This window comes from Gobius niger, assembly GCF_951799975.1.
Source record: "Gobius niger genome assembly, chromosome: 3".
Lineage (NCBI taxonomy): Eukaryota > Metazoa > Chordata > Actinopteri > Gobiiformes > Gobiidae > Gobius > Gobius niger.
The window spans coordinates 714,147-728,931 of record NC_136854.1 but is presented as its reverse complement, the minus strand read 5'-3'; the positions used below and the strand labels follow the sequence as shown (position 1 = coordinate 728,931).

At 43.9% G+C, this 14,785-nt stretch overlaps 1 protein-coding gene across 1 annotated transcript in view; it reads left to right on the top strand.

The window, feature by feature from the left end:
- The window catches only part of kif16ba (kinesin family member 16Ba), a 59,176-nt gene extending 45,344 nt beyond the window's left edge, over nt 1–13,832 (top strand). The window contains exons 24-27 of the mRNA XM_079552984.1: nt 10,775–10,897; nt 12,073–12,162; nt 12,293–12,376; nt 13,622–13,832. Of these exons, the coding sequence (XP_079409110.1) occupies nt 10,775–10,897; nt 12,073–12,162; nt 12,293–12,376; nt 13,622–13,774 (450 nt within the window). The 3' untranslated portion in view covers nt 13,775–13,832. The remainder of the gene's footprint in view (nt 1–10,774; nt 10,898–12,072; nt 12,163–12,292; nt 12,377–13,621) is intronic.
- Nucleotides 13,833–14,785: the final 953 nt, after the last annotated feature.

Sequence of the window (14,785 nt, the reverse complement as noted above, 5' to 3'; positions counted from 1 at the left end):
TTAGTTCGTAAACTCCACTATCCTTAAGTTTAGGGCTAAGGTAAGGTTAGCTTTAGTTCGTAAACTCCACTATCCTTAAGGTTAGGGCTAAGGTAAGGTTAGCTTTAGTTCGTAAACTCCACTATCCTTAAGTTTAAGGCCAAGGTAAGGTTAGCTTTAGTTCGTAAACTCCACTATCCTTAAGGTTAGGGCTAAGGTAAGGTTAGCTTTAGTTCGTAAACTCCACTATCCTTAAGTTTAAGGCTAAGGTAAGGTTAGCTATAGTTCTTAAACTCCACTATCCTTAAGGTTAGGGCTAAGGTAAGGTTAGCTTTAGTTCGTAAACTCCACTATCCTTAAGGTTAGGGCTAAGGTAAGGTTAGCTTTAGCTCGTAAACTCCACTATCCTTAAGGTTTGGGCTAAGGTAAGGTTAGCTTTAGTTCGTAAACTCCACTATCCTTAAGTTTAGGGCTAAGGTAAGGTTAGCTTTAGTTCGTAAACTCCACTATCCTTAAGTTTAGGGCTAAGGTAAGGTTAGCTTTAGTTCGTAAACTCCACTATCCTTAAGGTTAGGGCTAAGGTAAGGTTAGCTTTAGTTCATAAACTCCACTATCCTTAAGTTTAAGGCTAAGGTAAGGTTAGCTTTAGTTCATAAACTCCACTATCCTTAAGTTTAGGGCTAAGGTAAGGTTAGCTTTAGCTCGTAAACTCCACTATCCTTAAGGTTAGGGCTAAGGTATGGTTACCTTTAGCTATTAAACTCCACTCTCCTTAAGTTTAGGGCTAAGGTAAGGTTAGCTTTAGTTCGTAAACTCCACAATCCTTAAGGTTAGGGCTAAGGTAAGGTTAGCTTTAGCTCGTAAACTCCACAATCCTTAAGTTTAAGGCTAAGGTAAGGTTAGCTTTAGTTCGTAAACTCCACTATCCTTAAGTTTAGGGCTAAGGTAAGGTTAGCTTTAGCTCGTAAACTCCACAATCCTGAAGTTTAGGGCTAAGGTAAGGTTAGCTTTAGCTCGTAAACTCCACAATCCTGAAGTTTAGAGCTAAGGTAAGGTTAGCTTTAGCTCATAAACTCCACTATCCTTAAGTTTAGGGCTAAGGTAAGGTTAGCTTTAGTTCGTAAACTCCACAATCCTGAAGTTTAGAGCTAAGGTAAGGTTAGCTTTAGCTCGTAAACTCCACTATCCTTAAGTTTAGGGCTAAGGTAAGGTTAGCTTTAGCTCGTAAACTCCACAATCCTGAAGTTTAGAGCTAAGGTAAGGTTAGCTTTAGCTCGTAAACTCCACTATCCTTAAGGTTAGGGCTAAGGTAAGGTTAGCTTTATTTCGTAAACTCCACTATCCTTAAGTTTAGGGCTAAGGTAAGGCTAGTTTTAGTTCGTAAACTCCACTATCCTGAAGTTTAGGGCTAAGGTAAGATTAGCTTTAGCTCGTAAACTCCACTATCCATAAGGTTAGGGCTAAGGTAAGATTAGCTTTAGCTCGTAAACTCCACTATCCTTAAGTTTAGGGCTAAGGTAAGGTTAGCTTTAGCTCGTAAACTCCACTATCCTTAAGTTTAAGGCTAAGGTAAGGTTAGCTTTAGTTCGTAAACTCCACTATCCTTAAGTTTAAGGCTAAGGTAAGGTTAGCTTTAGTTCGTAAACTCCACTATCCTTACGTTTAAGGCTAAGGTAAGGTTAGCTTTAGCTCGTAAACTCCACTATCCTTAAGGTTAGGGCTAAGGTAAGGTTAGCTTTAGTTCATAAACTCCACTATCCTTAAGGTTAGGGCTAAGGTAAGGTTAGCTTTAGTTCGTAAACTCCACTATCCTTAAGGTTTCGGCTCCAACCGCGGATGCCAGAAGTAAACAAGTGATTAGCATAGCGGTAATCAAGGCTACTAAAAGGTGTTATTAACTTTCCCGGGATCCTGACTTAATTATCTCGGGATCCCGATTTATTAATTCGGGATCCCGAGATAATAAGTTGGGATTTTTATATAAAAAATAAATTCTCCTACCCTTTTTTTTTCCGTTCATGTCCCCTGTCGGGCTCCGTAGGGGATAAATATAATATAAGTCTGAAAACTTAGAGAAAAGAGGGAAAAAGATTTAATTCTCAAAGATTTTGGGAAATGGAGAAAAAAATGGGGGAAACATGGAGGGGGATGGGAAACATTTTAGATGAAAATTTGGACATGACAGAAAAAAGAAGTGAAAGAATAGAAGATGGGGATAAATGTCTGAGAGTAAAGTGAAAACAGATATAAGGAAAACACCGGGAAAAGTGGAAACAGAAATGTCATGGAGAAAAAAAAAGAGAAAATGTGGGGGAGAAATTGGAGAAACAAAACTAATAATTACAAATAATAATTGTGGGAAATGGGGGAAACAAATGGAAGACAAATGAAAAACAGCAAAACATGTAGAAAATATGGGGATGAAATGAGAAAAAAAAAAGTTTAAAAAAATGTGTCAGACAAAATATTTCAGAGAAAAGTTTGAAAAAATAGAGGAAAGACGGAACAAGATTCTCCAAGAGTTTGGAAAATGGAAAAAAAAAAAATCGGGCAAAATAGTAAAACATGAAGAAATAATTTGGCAAAAAATGGGGGGAATTTGGGGAAAACATGAGGGGGGTGAGAAAAATCTTTGATTAAAATGTGGACAAAATAGAAGAAATAAGTGGAAAAAAATAGTAAATGGGGATAAATATTTGAGAGAAAAGGAATTGGAAACAAATGTAAATAAAAATGGTAGAATGGAAGAAAAAAAAGTGGAAAATGTGGGGGAAAAATGGGACAAATTGTAAAATATGAAGAAAAGATAAATAGGGAAAAGTAAAACATGAAGGAAATAATTGGCGGAAAACATGAGGGATTAGAAACATGTTTGACAAAATAGAAGAGTAAAAGTTAAAAAAATAAACCTTTGGGAGAATGTGGGGCGGTGGAAAAACAGTAAAACATGGAGGAAAAACATGTGAAAAATGTACAACAGAGCGGGAGAATGTAAAAACATTAGTGGATGAATGTGGAAAAGTGTGGAAACATTAGGGGGAAACGTTTGCAGGACATTTCTTCCACATTTCTGACGTTCTACATAAATTCTTCGTGGTCGTTGTGGAGAAAGAAAACCTCGAGTGTTTGTTTGTGTCGCTGTCGCTCAGGCCGAAACCAGGTCGATTTTCCCGAAGCTAAAGTCGACCTTCGCCCCGAGGGAGCGGGACATCGCGGAGGATTCTGAAGACGAGAGGGCGGAGACGACGCCCCTCACAGACCAGGAAGTGCTTCAGGCGTTCAGAGCAGCGCCCGGGTCCGTCCGCCGCGGCGCCGGCGAGCGGCCTCGAGTCTTCCTGCAGACGCTGGTGGATTTCCCGCCGCGTCTGTCCGAGCTGACGGCGCTGCCCAACGCCGAGCTTTTATCCAAACTCCCGGACGGCGAGCTGGGGCGGGTTCTGAGCGTGTTCTTCATGGCGGCGGCGGACGGCGAGCGGCCGGTCCCGACGGCGGCGGCGGTGTCGGTGTGTGAGCACGGGCTGGGGGTGGTTCAGGAGGAACCGCGGCTCCAGCGGCGGCTTCTGTGGAGCGAGTTAGCGGCGGCGGAGGTGGGGCTGGGAGGGCAGAGCGTGAGGATGATCCGGGATGAAGAGGAGGAGGTTCTGACGCTCTTCACGCTCAGCGCTAAACTCACACAGGAGTTCTGCAGGGACATCGTCAGCGCTCAGAACCAGCAACAACCTTCAGAGACACAGGCAGAGGAGGTGATGCTTCAGGCTGGAGCTGTGGAGGAGGAACAGAAGGTCCCAGGAAGTCCAACAAAGGGAGGTTCTTCAGAGGATCAACAACACTGCGAGAGGAACCAGGAGCAGGTTTTGGAAAATGAGGCTGAGGTCGATGCAGGAGAAGCTGTTGTAGAGAGTGGTCGAGAGATAAACATGAAGCAGGTTTTGGAAAGCAACAGAGAAAAGGAAAGAAAGTGTAGCAAAGATGTTAAAGGTTTCCCTGAAGCCCCAGTCCCGGAGCTCCACCCGCTGCTGAGCGCGGACCTCATGGCCCTGTCCCTGGACTGGACGTCCCGGGTCCCGGACCTGTTCTTCCTGAACGGGTTCCGCGTGCAGTCGCGGTTCAAGCGCGTGCTGGCGGATCTGCTGTACCTGGTCCACGGGAACATGGAGGGCCCGGCGAGGCCGTCGCTCGCTCACGTGCGCGCCCTGGTCTACACCAGCGTGTGGATGAAGTCCCAGACCAGGCGGGAGGTCACGCGGTTCCTCCTGACGGACACGCACGTCTGCTGCGTGGGGGAGGCCTCGCTCCGGGCCGTGTCCCGGGGCGGGGCGGGGTTCGGAGGGCTGAGGGTGCGCGGGCGGGAGGAGGTCCGCTGCGTGTCTGTGAGGAGCGTGGACGGCTGTGTGGAGCTGGAGCTGGTGTTTAACCTCAGGAAACATCTGGACACGAGGAGGAGGTCTGTGGACGTGTCTGTGCTGAAGGAGAGCAGCCCCAGCTGGACCGTGAGGTTTGGAGACAGTTCAGACGCAGCCGCGGTGCTCAGGCACCTGGTGAAGAGCCAGAAGGTCCTGGATCTCCAGTGACGACCATAATATTATCACACAGAGGCGAGACGTTTGGAGACAGTTCAGACGCAGCCGCGGTGCTCAGGCACCTGGTGAAGAGCCAGAAGGTCCTGGATCTCCAGTAACGACAGGAGGACAGACCATAATATTATCACACAGAGGCGAGGTTTGGAAATACTGGAAACGTTTGGAAATTATTGGAAATATTGTGAAAAAATTAGATTTTTTTTTTTTTTTAAGTGTTTGAAAAAGTGGAAAATTTGAACGTTTCAATGTTGGAAAAGTTTTTTTTCTTTAGAAAAAAATGGGAAATTATTGGAAATATTGTGAAAAATTTGGAAAAATTGTGATTTTTTTTTTCTTAGTTTTGGATTTTTTTTATGGAAAATTTGGATAATTTTTTTTTTACATGTTTCGATTTTTTTTAAAATTGTTTTTAGAAAAAAAATTGGAAAACATTTGAACATTTTGGAAAAGTTTTTAAAAATGTACAAACTTTGAAAAATGTGACAAAGTTTGGAGGAGATTTTGGGACAGTTTGGAAAGTTTACTCCTTTAATCACGTCTGTGTCGCTCCTGGTCTTTCCCACATTCACAGACACTGACATGTTTGGTATCCACGTGTAGCAGGAAAGACGCTGTAATCCAAATATGGTCATTTCCTCTGTGGGAGGCGCCCATGTGCAAACAAAGAGACTAAACCATAACAACATCTGACCTTCAGTCGCTCCATAAAACTAAAAGTAAAATGATCAATCAGGAATCAATGGAAAACTGTGAAAGGAAATCTGGATTTAAACACTGTTAGTTTTAATGTTTTAGTAACTGTAATAATGAAGAAAACAGATTTAAACACTGTTAGTTTTAATGTTTTAGTAACTGTAATAATGAAGAAAACAGAAGTGGGAGATGTTTAGCATGAAGCACTTACTGCATTACCAGCCGTCCCTGTTCAAGCTGCTCCACTTTCATCAAAATTACCAAAAGTCGTAGCAATAAAGAGACAGAAATTCAATGTTTAAACCAAAATTAGTTGTTTTTGTGAATGAACTGCAGACTGATTTCAAACACACTGATTGCACTTTATTTGTGTCTGATTTTGTGAATAAAACGTGATAAAACCAAATAAAGGACTTTCGATCAGAGCTTGGACGTTGGACGCACTCACCTCACTCTTCTTCATTATATCTTAAAAAGGACGTGAGGAGAAAACACCACAAAGTGAATGAATGAGGCTAAAACTGTGACTAAAATCTGCAGATGTTTAAAAACTGAATCAGAAGTCGAAGAAGAGACGTCGTTTAGAAAAGGACAGGGCTGGACTGGGACTGAGAAACAATCGTGACACTTCCACAAATACATATTTAACCTCTGACCCCCCGCCTAAACCAAATGCATTCTGTCCTCTTTTGGATGTGTAGCACCTCATTTGAAAGCTAAGACCCACAAAACTGACCTTTTTCCTCACGTTGTTGCTGTGTTGAGTCAGCTTTTGTATGTTTTTTTTTTCTTTTTCATATTTGTCACATTTTTGTTGAATTTTGTCACTTTTTTGTTGAGTTTTTGTCACTTTTTTGTTGAATTTTTGTCACATTTTTGTCACTTTTTTGTTGAATTTTTGTCACATTTTTGTCACTTTTTTGTTGAATTTTTGTCACATTTTTGTCACATTTTTGTTGAGTTTTTGTCACTTTTTTGTCACTTTTTTGTCACATTTTTGTTGAATTTTTGTCACTTTTTTGTCACTTTTTTGTCACATTTTTGTTGAATTTTTGTCACTTTTTTGTTGAATTTTTGTCACATTTTTGTCACATTTTTGTTGAGTTTTTGTCACATTTTTGTTGAGTTTTTGTCACTTTTTTGTCACATTTTTGTTGAATTTTTGTCACTTTTTTGTCACATTTTTGTCACATTTTTGCTGAGTTTTTGTCACATTTTTGGTGCTTTTTTCCCAAGAATCTTTTTGATTTGGGTAAAGCCAAACTGGAGAAAATGGGATCCGTTCAGGTTAACCTCTGACCCACCGCCTTAACATTAACGAGTGCATTTTCCCCAGTTCGGCTTTTTATTATTGTTTTTTTGATCGGCATCATCAGCAGAAAGAGCGGGAAAGGCGGTCGTAGAAACAGAAGCAAAATCATTCATATAAATAATAAATAATAACGGTCCGAAAACTGAACCTTGTGGTGCACCATACTCCACGGAATTCCTTTTAGATTCATGTTTTTTTATAGTAAAATCTAAAAGCTTCTCGACTGGAGAGCAACAATGTAACGCCTCATTTGAAAGCTAAGACCCACAAAAGTGACGGAAACTTTTCGTGACGTCGCCGCATTTTTGTCATATTTTTGTTGTTTTTTTCATCATTTTTTCTATCATTTTTTGTTGTGTTTTTTTGGCCGTGTTTTTCTCATGTTTTCATCCTCTTTTTCTCGCTATTATGATGCTTTTCTGTTTAGCTTTTAGATTTGGGTAAAGCTCGGTTGGGACCGGTGGCCCCTCTGTGCTCTTCCAGAACGGACACATGGCCAGTCCCTGGAAAAGGAACAGAGCGTCACATGAAGCTCATTATTCACAATGAGACACAACTACATTCAGTCCAATACATGCGTCACCAATGACATCACTCCGGCGGCCATTTTGAATACCGAAGTAGAATTATGCAGTACAACAACATGTGACAATATCTCTACTCAGGATGAAAAAGAAAGACATGTGACTGACAGAGGCATTTTTATGACTCGTGATCATTGCTCATGAAGAGAACAGTATAAACACGTTAATGTGATAAAACCAGCACATGTGGCTCAGACGTAGCAGCTCCGTCTGTGGAGCTACAGCTGGATTTACTAAAGATCTGCTCCACTCTGAAGACTAAATGAACACATCAAAGAGGGGACAGAAAACCTCTCCCTGGGATTGTTACAGTTTGTCAAGTCAGCAGAGTCTCTGTCTGAGTCAGTGCTTAGCGTTAGCATGCTACCGGTTAGCAACTGTCATCAACCAACTGTCAATGTCTTCAACACGATAAACACGTGTGGCCACATCTGTGACACTGAGGAAATACTACAGTAACAGCTCTGACCTCTGTCACATGTTGTAGCCAAGGCCAGATGTTTGTGGTTCAGGGCTTTCTCTTGGAGAGGTCTGAGCTGAGCTGTTGAAGAAGAAGAAGAAGAAGATCTTTATTTATATAGCGCCTTTCACAGACATGGTCACAAAGCGCTTTACATGAGACACTTGTACATTCACTCCATACTCGGTGGTGGTAAGCTAGGTCTGCGCCAACGGTCCCTCTGACACCACCATACATCCACTCACTGGCCTATTGTACATGTTTTTAGTGGTAGGGGAAACCGGAGTGCCCGGAGGAAACCTACGCAGACACGGGGAGAACATGGTGGGAGTCGAACCCGGACCTTCTAGCTGTGAAGCGAGAGCACTAACCGCTGCGCTGCCGTGCCGCCTGTTGAAGCTAAATGCTAACCGGTAGCATGCTAACATGTCGAGCAGCTTAAAGACTGGTTATATCACATAAACGTGCGTCTCTGGGGCCGAGTTTTTACTCTTTTCTTCTTGAGCAGTGATTATGAGTTCATAAAAATGCCTCTGTCAGTCACATGTCTTTCTTTTATATCCTGAGTAGAGATATTGTTACATGTTGTAGTACTGCATGATTCTACTTCGGTATTCAAAATGGCCGCCAAAACAACAAAGGTCACATGACTGAAAGGCATTTATACGTTGCATCAGTGACGACAAGAGCAGCAGAACTTCCCCCACAATCTCACTAAATTATTTGCCAAATGAAATAAATGTAGGTGTTAAATGTCCTGATTAATCCACTAAAGTGAGTTCAGTCGATGGCAACAAATCAAAAACACCGAACATTAAGGCAACAAAACAGAGCAATAAATAAGACTCAAAAACCCAGGGAGAGAAAAGAGAAACCTGGGGGAGAACCACAGAAGGAGAGATCCACTCCCATGGACGGACAGGAGATAGACCCAGGGCTGATGGGAGTCCCTGAGCAGAGTTCTCCTGGACCGATCCATGGAGGCGGAGTTAAAGGAACAGGCCGGCGTTTTTCCATACTGAGACATGTTCTTACCTGAGCTGAGACGAGTTCTTTAGGACCTGTCTGATCTTCAGTCACGTAAACACAGCGCAGACGGCGTTAGCATTTAGCCTCTCCCTCTCTCCTCTATAGCGTTAGCATTTAGCCTCTCCCTCTCTCCTCTATAGCGTTAGCATTTAGCCTCTCCCTCTCTCCTCTATAGCGTTAGCATTTAGCCTCTCCCTCTCTCCTCTATAGCGTTAGCATTTAGCCTCTCCCTCTCTCCTCTATAGCTCCAAAACAGGTCAAGATAGAAGCTACCAAGCTCTTCCACGTTTTCCCTATTTAAGGGAGGAAGGGGGGACCATATTGTAAGGCGTAATAATACCAGGAGTACACTGCAAAAAGTATTTAACTAGAACAGTATAAAAATCTCAATTTGAGCACAATAATCCAAATGTTAATTGTTTTGACTAGTTAAGAAGTTGTTGGGCATTTGTCCCAGATTCTGTCACTTGTTCTGAGATGTTTCTGACTCGTTTCGATACATTTCGTCCTTATTTCAGGTCATTTTCTTTGCCAATGGGGAAAGAAAATCGGTCTTATCTCATTGGCAATTTTACTTTCTTATTTCAAGCGAGATTTTCCCTAGAACTGGTCTGAAATGTCCTCAAACAAGCAAAGGAAACTCGGTCCGATCAGGAAAAGTGTCTTAATGAGTGAAAACCGCTCAAAACAAGAAACATTTCCTCAATTCAAGTCATTTAAGACAATAGATACAGAGCATCTCTGGAATCGCCCATATATGGTCATGTTTGAAAACAGTTTAGGGGGAAAACAATTTGGAGAAAAATCTAAACTTTCTCTAATTATTCAAAAACTACTGTAACAAATGCTGAATTATGAAAATAGTTTCTACTAAATAATGATACAAAGACATGGGGAGGAGCAAAGTGGTTCAACAGCCCATAAATACATGAATAACGGAGAATGCTAACTTGATGCTACATGCTAGCATCGGGCTAATGCTAACAGTTAGCTAGCGCTAGCTACAACTGCCGTTTTTTTTTCACTTCTACAGAACAATCTGCTGTGAGAAAATATCCATATGGGCCTGATTTACACTTGACTTTATTTATGTGATAAATAAGTTCATATTCCACCAGAAAAATGGCTAAAAAGAGTGAAAATTGTGTTTCTATGAAGATTCTATTTTCCCCCTCGGAGAAGCCACGCCCCCTTCTATGACGAGATGCGTCTGTGTCTATGCTTGATATTTACTTTTTGTAGTGTAGTTCCAAACCCGCGCAGTAATCTTCACTTTACTGCGCGGATGCCAAGCTACTCCTGGTATTATTACGCCGTACAATATAGTTCCCCCTTTTATCCGCTTAGAACAGGGGTGTCCAAAGTGCGGCCCGGGGGCCAAATGCGGCCCTCAGACCAATTTATGGTGGCCCTCGGCCTCTTGCTGTATCGGTACACATCTCTAGAGATGGACCTTTTTATTTGAAATGTAATAATTCTATACAATTCTAACCGAACAACTGACATTTTATTGTGAGACAGAGCTGCCATGAAGGTTTTAAGCTTAAATAGACGTATGGGGCACAATTTAAACCTCTGCTAGTCGAAGGTTTTGCGGCACTAGCTACTGATCTACGGCCCTTCACCCCGTGTACACCTCAATATGCGGCCCCCCATGAAAAAAGTTTGGACACCCCTGGCTTAGAAAATCCACATTGTTTAATTGTGTGTAATTATACTTTGTAGTGTAAAACTTCACGTAACCATATTTAAATAGGGAAAACGTGGAAGAGCTTGGTAGCTTCTATCTTGACCTGTTTTGGAGCTATAGAGGAGAGAGGGAGAGGCTAAATGCTAACGCCGTCTGCGCTGTGTTTACGTGACTGAAGATCAGACAGGTCCTAAAGAACTCGTCACAGCTCAGGTAAGAACATATCTCAGTATGTAAAAACGCTGGCCTGTTCCTTTAAACGTGTCAGTCGTTTGAGTGTTGATCTGTCCTGGGCTGAGTTGCCTCACTCACATGACGGAGCCTCCAAGGAGATTGTCGTAAACTGTTCATGGAGAGGTTTTCCTTCTTCAAACGGCGAATGATCCTGCAGCGTCTCCTCTCTCCATGTCTCTCTCTGGTCCCTCCTTTGCCCCGCCCCCTCGGCAGCACCTGATTGGCCGCTCGTGGACGTGCGGCGCCGACGTCTCGGAGGACGGCGTCAGAGTCTCCGTCCCGCGCTTCGTCCGCAGAGGACAAGGGAAAGACGAGCACTTCGAGTTTGAGGTCAAGGTCTGTCTCTCCGGATCTTTTTATTTTATTTTATTTGATGTATTTATTTGATAGGGTCACCAGAATCTGTAGATAAAATATACATCTGTTTAATTAGCAGATTATCTAATGTTTTATTGTAGCATGTGTGTTGCTATTTTTTTTCTTTGTTTTTTAAACCCTCAACTCCCGCCTGAACCGAGCACGTTTTCTCCAGTTTGGCTTTACCCCAATCCAAAAGCTTCTGGAAAAAAGGTGTGAAAATAGCAACAAAACTGAGACGAAAACAATGATGGAAATGTGACAAAAAAGTGATGAAACTTTGATGAAAAAGTGGCAAAAATATGATAAAAAATGGACAAAAAAATGAGAATTTTTTTTTATAAAAAATGGATGAAAAAAAGGACAAAAATGTGATACAAAGTTGACAAAAAAATTAAAAATGTTTTACAAAAAATAACAAAAATGTGACAAAAATGTGATAAAAAATGGACCAAAAAAAGACAAAAAATGACCAAAAAAATAAGAAAAATGTGACAAAAATATGAGAAAAAATGAGAAAAATATGAGAAAATTGACAAAAAAAACACAAAAAATGACAAAAAAAACGACAAAAATGTGACAAAATGTGAAAAAAAAATTGATAAAAAAATTAAAAATGTTTTACAAAAAATAACAAAAATGTAACAAAAATATGATAAAAAATGGAACAAAAAATGACAAAAATTGAGAAAAAAAATTGATAAAAAATGGATGAGAAAAAGGACAAAAATGTGATAAAAAATGGACAAAAAAAGACAAAAAATGACAAAAAAATAAGAAAAATGTGACAAAATGTCACAAAAATATGATAAAAAATGGACAAAAAAATGACAAAAATTGAGAAAAAAATTGATAAAAAATGGATGAGAAAAAGGACAAAAATGTGATACAAATTTGACAAAAAAAATTAAAAATGACAAAAAAATGCTGGAAGAAAAATCTGATGACGTGAGGAAAAAGATCGTCTCGGTTCAGGCGGGAGTTACGAGGTTAAAGAATTTCGTAGACTAATGTGCCTCACGGTGTGACCAGGGCGGGGGTTCACGAGACCCTTTAACTGTTATAACGGGGGTCGCGTCCTTGAACAGGCCGATCCTCTGATCCTCTGATCCTCTGATCCTCTGGGCTCTGAAACCCTCCTGTCCTGTTTGCAGCTCACGGTGACGGGAGAGTCGTGGAGCGTGTTCCGCAGATACAGTCGCTTCAGGGAGATGCACCACAGCCTCCGCCTCAAGTTCCCCCAGGTCTGAGACTCCACCTAACCTGTCAAACCCCTGAAACCGTGAAGCTTTGGGGGAATCTTCAAGTTCTGAGACCCGAAACTGGACAAAGTCAAACTCTGTAACGTCCTGCTGTTCCACTGTCGTCCTGCAGGTGGCGTGTCTGGACTTTCCTCCAAAGAAACTCTTCAGGAACAAAGACGAGAAGATGGTTTCTGAGCGACGCCTTCAGCTCGAGGTGAGTTTGGAGAACCTGCTCTGAAATAATCTGGACTCTTTCAGAAGATTCCTCTGGATGTGAGGGTTTGGTTTCCGACAAGTCCAGTCGTAGATTAACCTTCGTGTGTTTGCAGAGGTGTGTTGTGGATTTTCTTGCTTAGTAAAGAAGAGATGTTCGTCAAGATGTGAAGTTTATTACACAGTGCATTGCGGAGAGGGTGACACATGACGCGAGTTCATGCTAAGCTCTGCCCGAGTCAGCTTTGGCATCACCTTTTATAGGTGAGCACCACAGACGGAGCAGCAGGACAGGGGTCATAGGTCACACAACAGAGGGAAGCACAGAAACACATAGACATGGTAATACAGTTGGAGATGTCCATACAGGCCACCAAACGGCGCTTTGCCTGGTGATGCATCAAGGTGGCGTTTGGAGGCAGAAGGAGGTCTTTGTCATGTTGAGGAGACGGGCCATTTGGGCCTATTGTCTAGAGCAGTGGTTCTCAACCTGGGGGTCGCGAGACAAATTTGGGGGGTCGGCAGATCATTTAGACAAAATATACATATTTTCATTAGCGTATATCCATCCATCCATTTTCTTCCACTTGTCCGTTGCCGGGTCGTGGGGGCAGATGTTGGAGCTGCCCAGATCACATTGCACCAGCCCCTCATGGCTCCTCCTGCAGGTGGGGGGTCCACAGAAGGACGGCCTCATGGTTCTAACCCGGGCCTGTTGGTCTCTCATAAGGAGCTTCTGACCCGCTCTTTGTCTGACCCGTCCCCTAGGACCAGTTTGCCCTGGGAGACCCTACAGGGGCATGAAGCCCCGACCACAGAGCTCCAGGATCATGCGGGTGCTCAAACCCTCCACTGCGCTAAGGTGGCGGCTCCAGGAGGGGATTAGCATAAATGTAACATTTTACTGTAGCAGGTGTAGCTATTTTACCAGAGTGGCGTTATTTGTTCGTAGTTTGATGGATTTTATTTTATCCATTTGGTTTTTTTCCCTCTTTGTTTTATAAGAATTACGCAGGCTAATGTTTCTATTTCTCACGGTGTAACCCCGGTAACAGCTATAATGGGGGTCGCGGCTCCAAAAGGTTGAGAACCACTGGTCTAGAGGTGTGAGGGCCTCGTCTGGAGCACAGGCCAGACGTACCTGAAGTACCTGTTCTCCCTGGTCCAGTCGTAGATTAACCCTTGTGTGTTGCAGAGGTACCTGAGGGCCCTGGTCCAGTCGTAGATTAACCTTCGTGTGTTGCAGAGGTACCTGAGGGCCCTCTTCTCTCTGGTCCGGGACGTTTCTCCGTCTCCGCTCAGGCCGGACTCGGAGCCTCTGAACAAACGTCACGTCTACGAACTCTCGCCGTTCTTCAAGAAGGGGGTGTTCGAGTCCAGCAGCCACGGGACGGGTTAGACCCACACGGACCCCCCCAGAGGACCCCCAACAGGACCCCCCTACAGGACCCCCACGGGACGGGATGGACCCACACGGACCCCCCCAGAGGACCCCCAGAGGACCCCCCTACAGGACCCCCACGGGACGGGATGGGACGGGATAGACCCGGATAGACCCCTGACAGACCCCCCACGGGACAGGATAGACCCACACGGACCCCCCACAGGACCCCCACGGGACGGGATGGGACGGGATAGACCCGGATAGACCCCTGACAGACCCCCCACGGGACGAGATAGACCACACGGACCCCCCTACAGGACCCACACGGACCCCCACGGGACGGGATAGACCCACACGGACCCCCCACAGGACCCCCACAGGACCCCCCCTACAGGACCCCCACGGGACGGGATAGACCCACACGGACCCCCCACAGGACCCCCACGGGACGGGATGGGACGGGATAGACCCGGATAGACCCCTGACAGACCCCCCACGGGACAGGATAGACCCACACGGACCCCCTACAGGACGGGATAGACCGAGTCAGACCCCTGATAGACCCCTACAGGACAGGATAGACCCCCACAGACCCACACAGACCCACACAGACCCCCCACGGGACAGGATAGACCCACACGGACCCCCTACAGGACGGGATAGACCGAATTAGACCCCTGACATACCCCCACGGGACAGGATAGACCGAGTCAGACCCCTGATAGACCCCTACAGGACAGGATAGACCCCCACAGACCCCCCACAGGACAGGATAGACCCACATGTACCCCAGGTAGACCCCCCACAGACCCCCCCAGGGGACCGGACTGAGCCTAAAGCCGGTCCCGTCTGGATCTGACTGCACTTTACTGACTGAGTGACTGGTTTACTGTGAAAGAACAGACTCTGCCGTGAAACTGGGAAAATACAGAGACTTTTTGACTCGTGTAACACGAACATGAAATATTCAATATAAATATAAATATATATAAATATCTGAAGTCTTTTCCTGCAGTAACAGGTGTA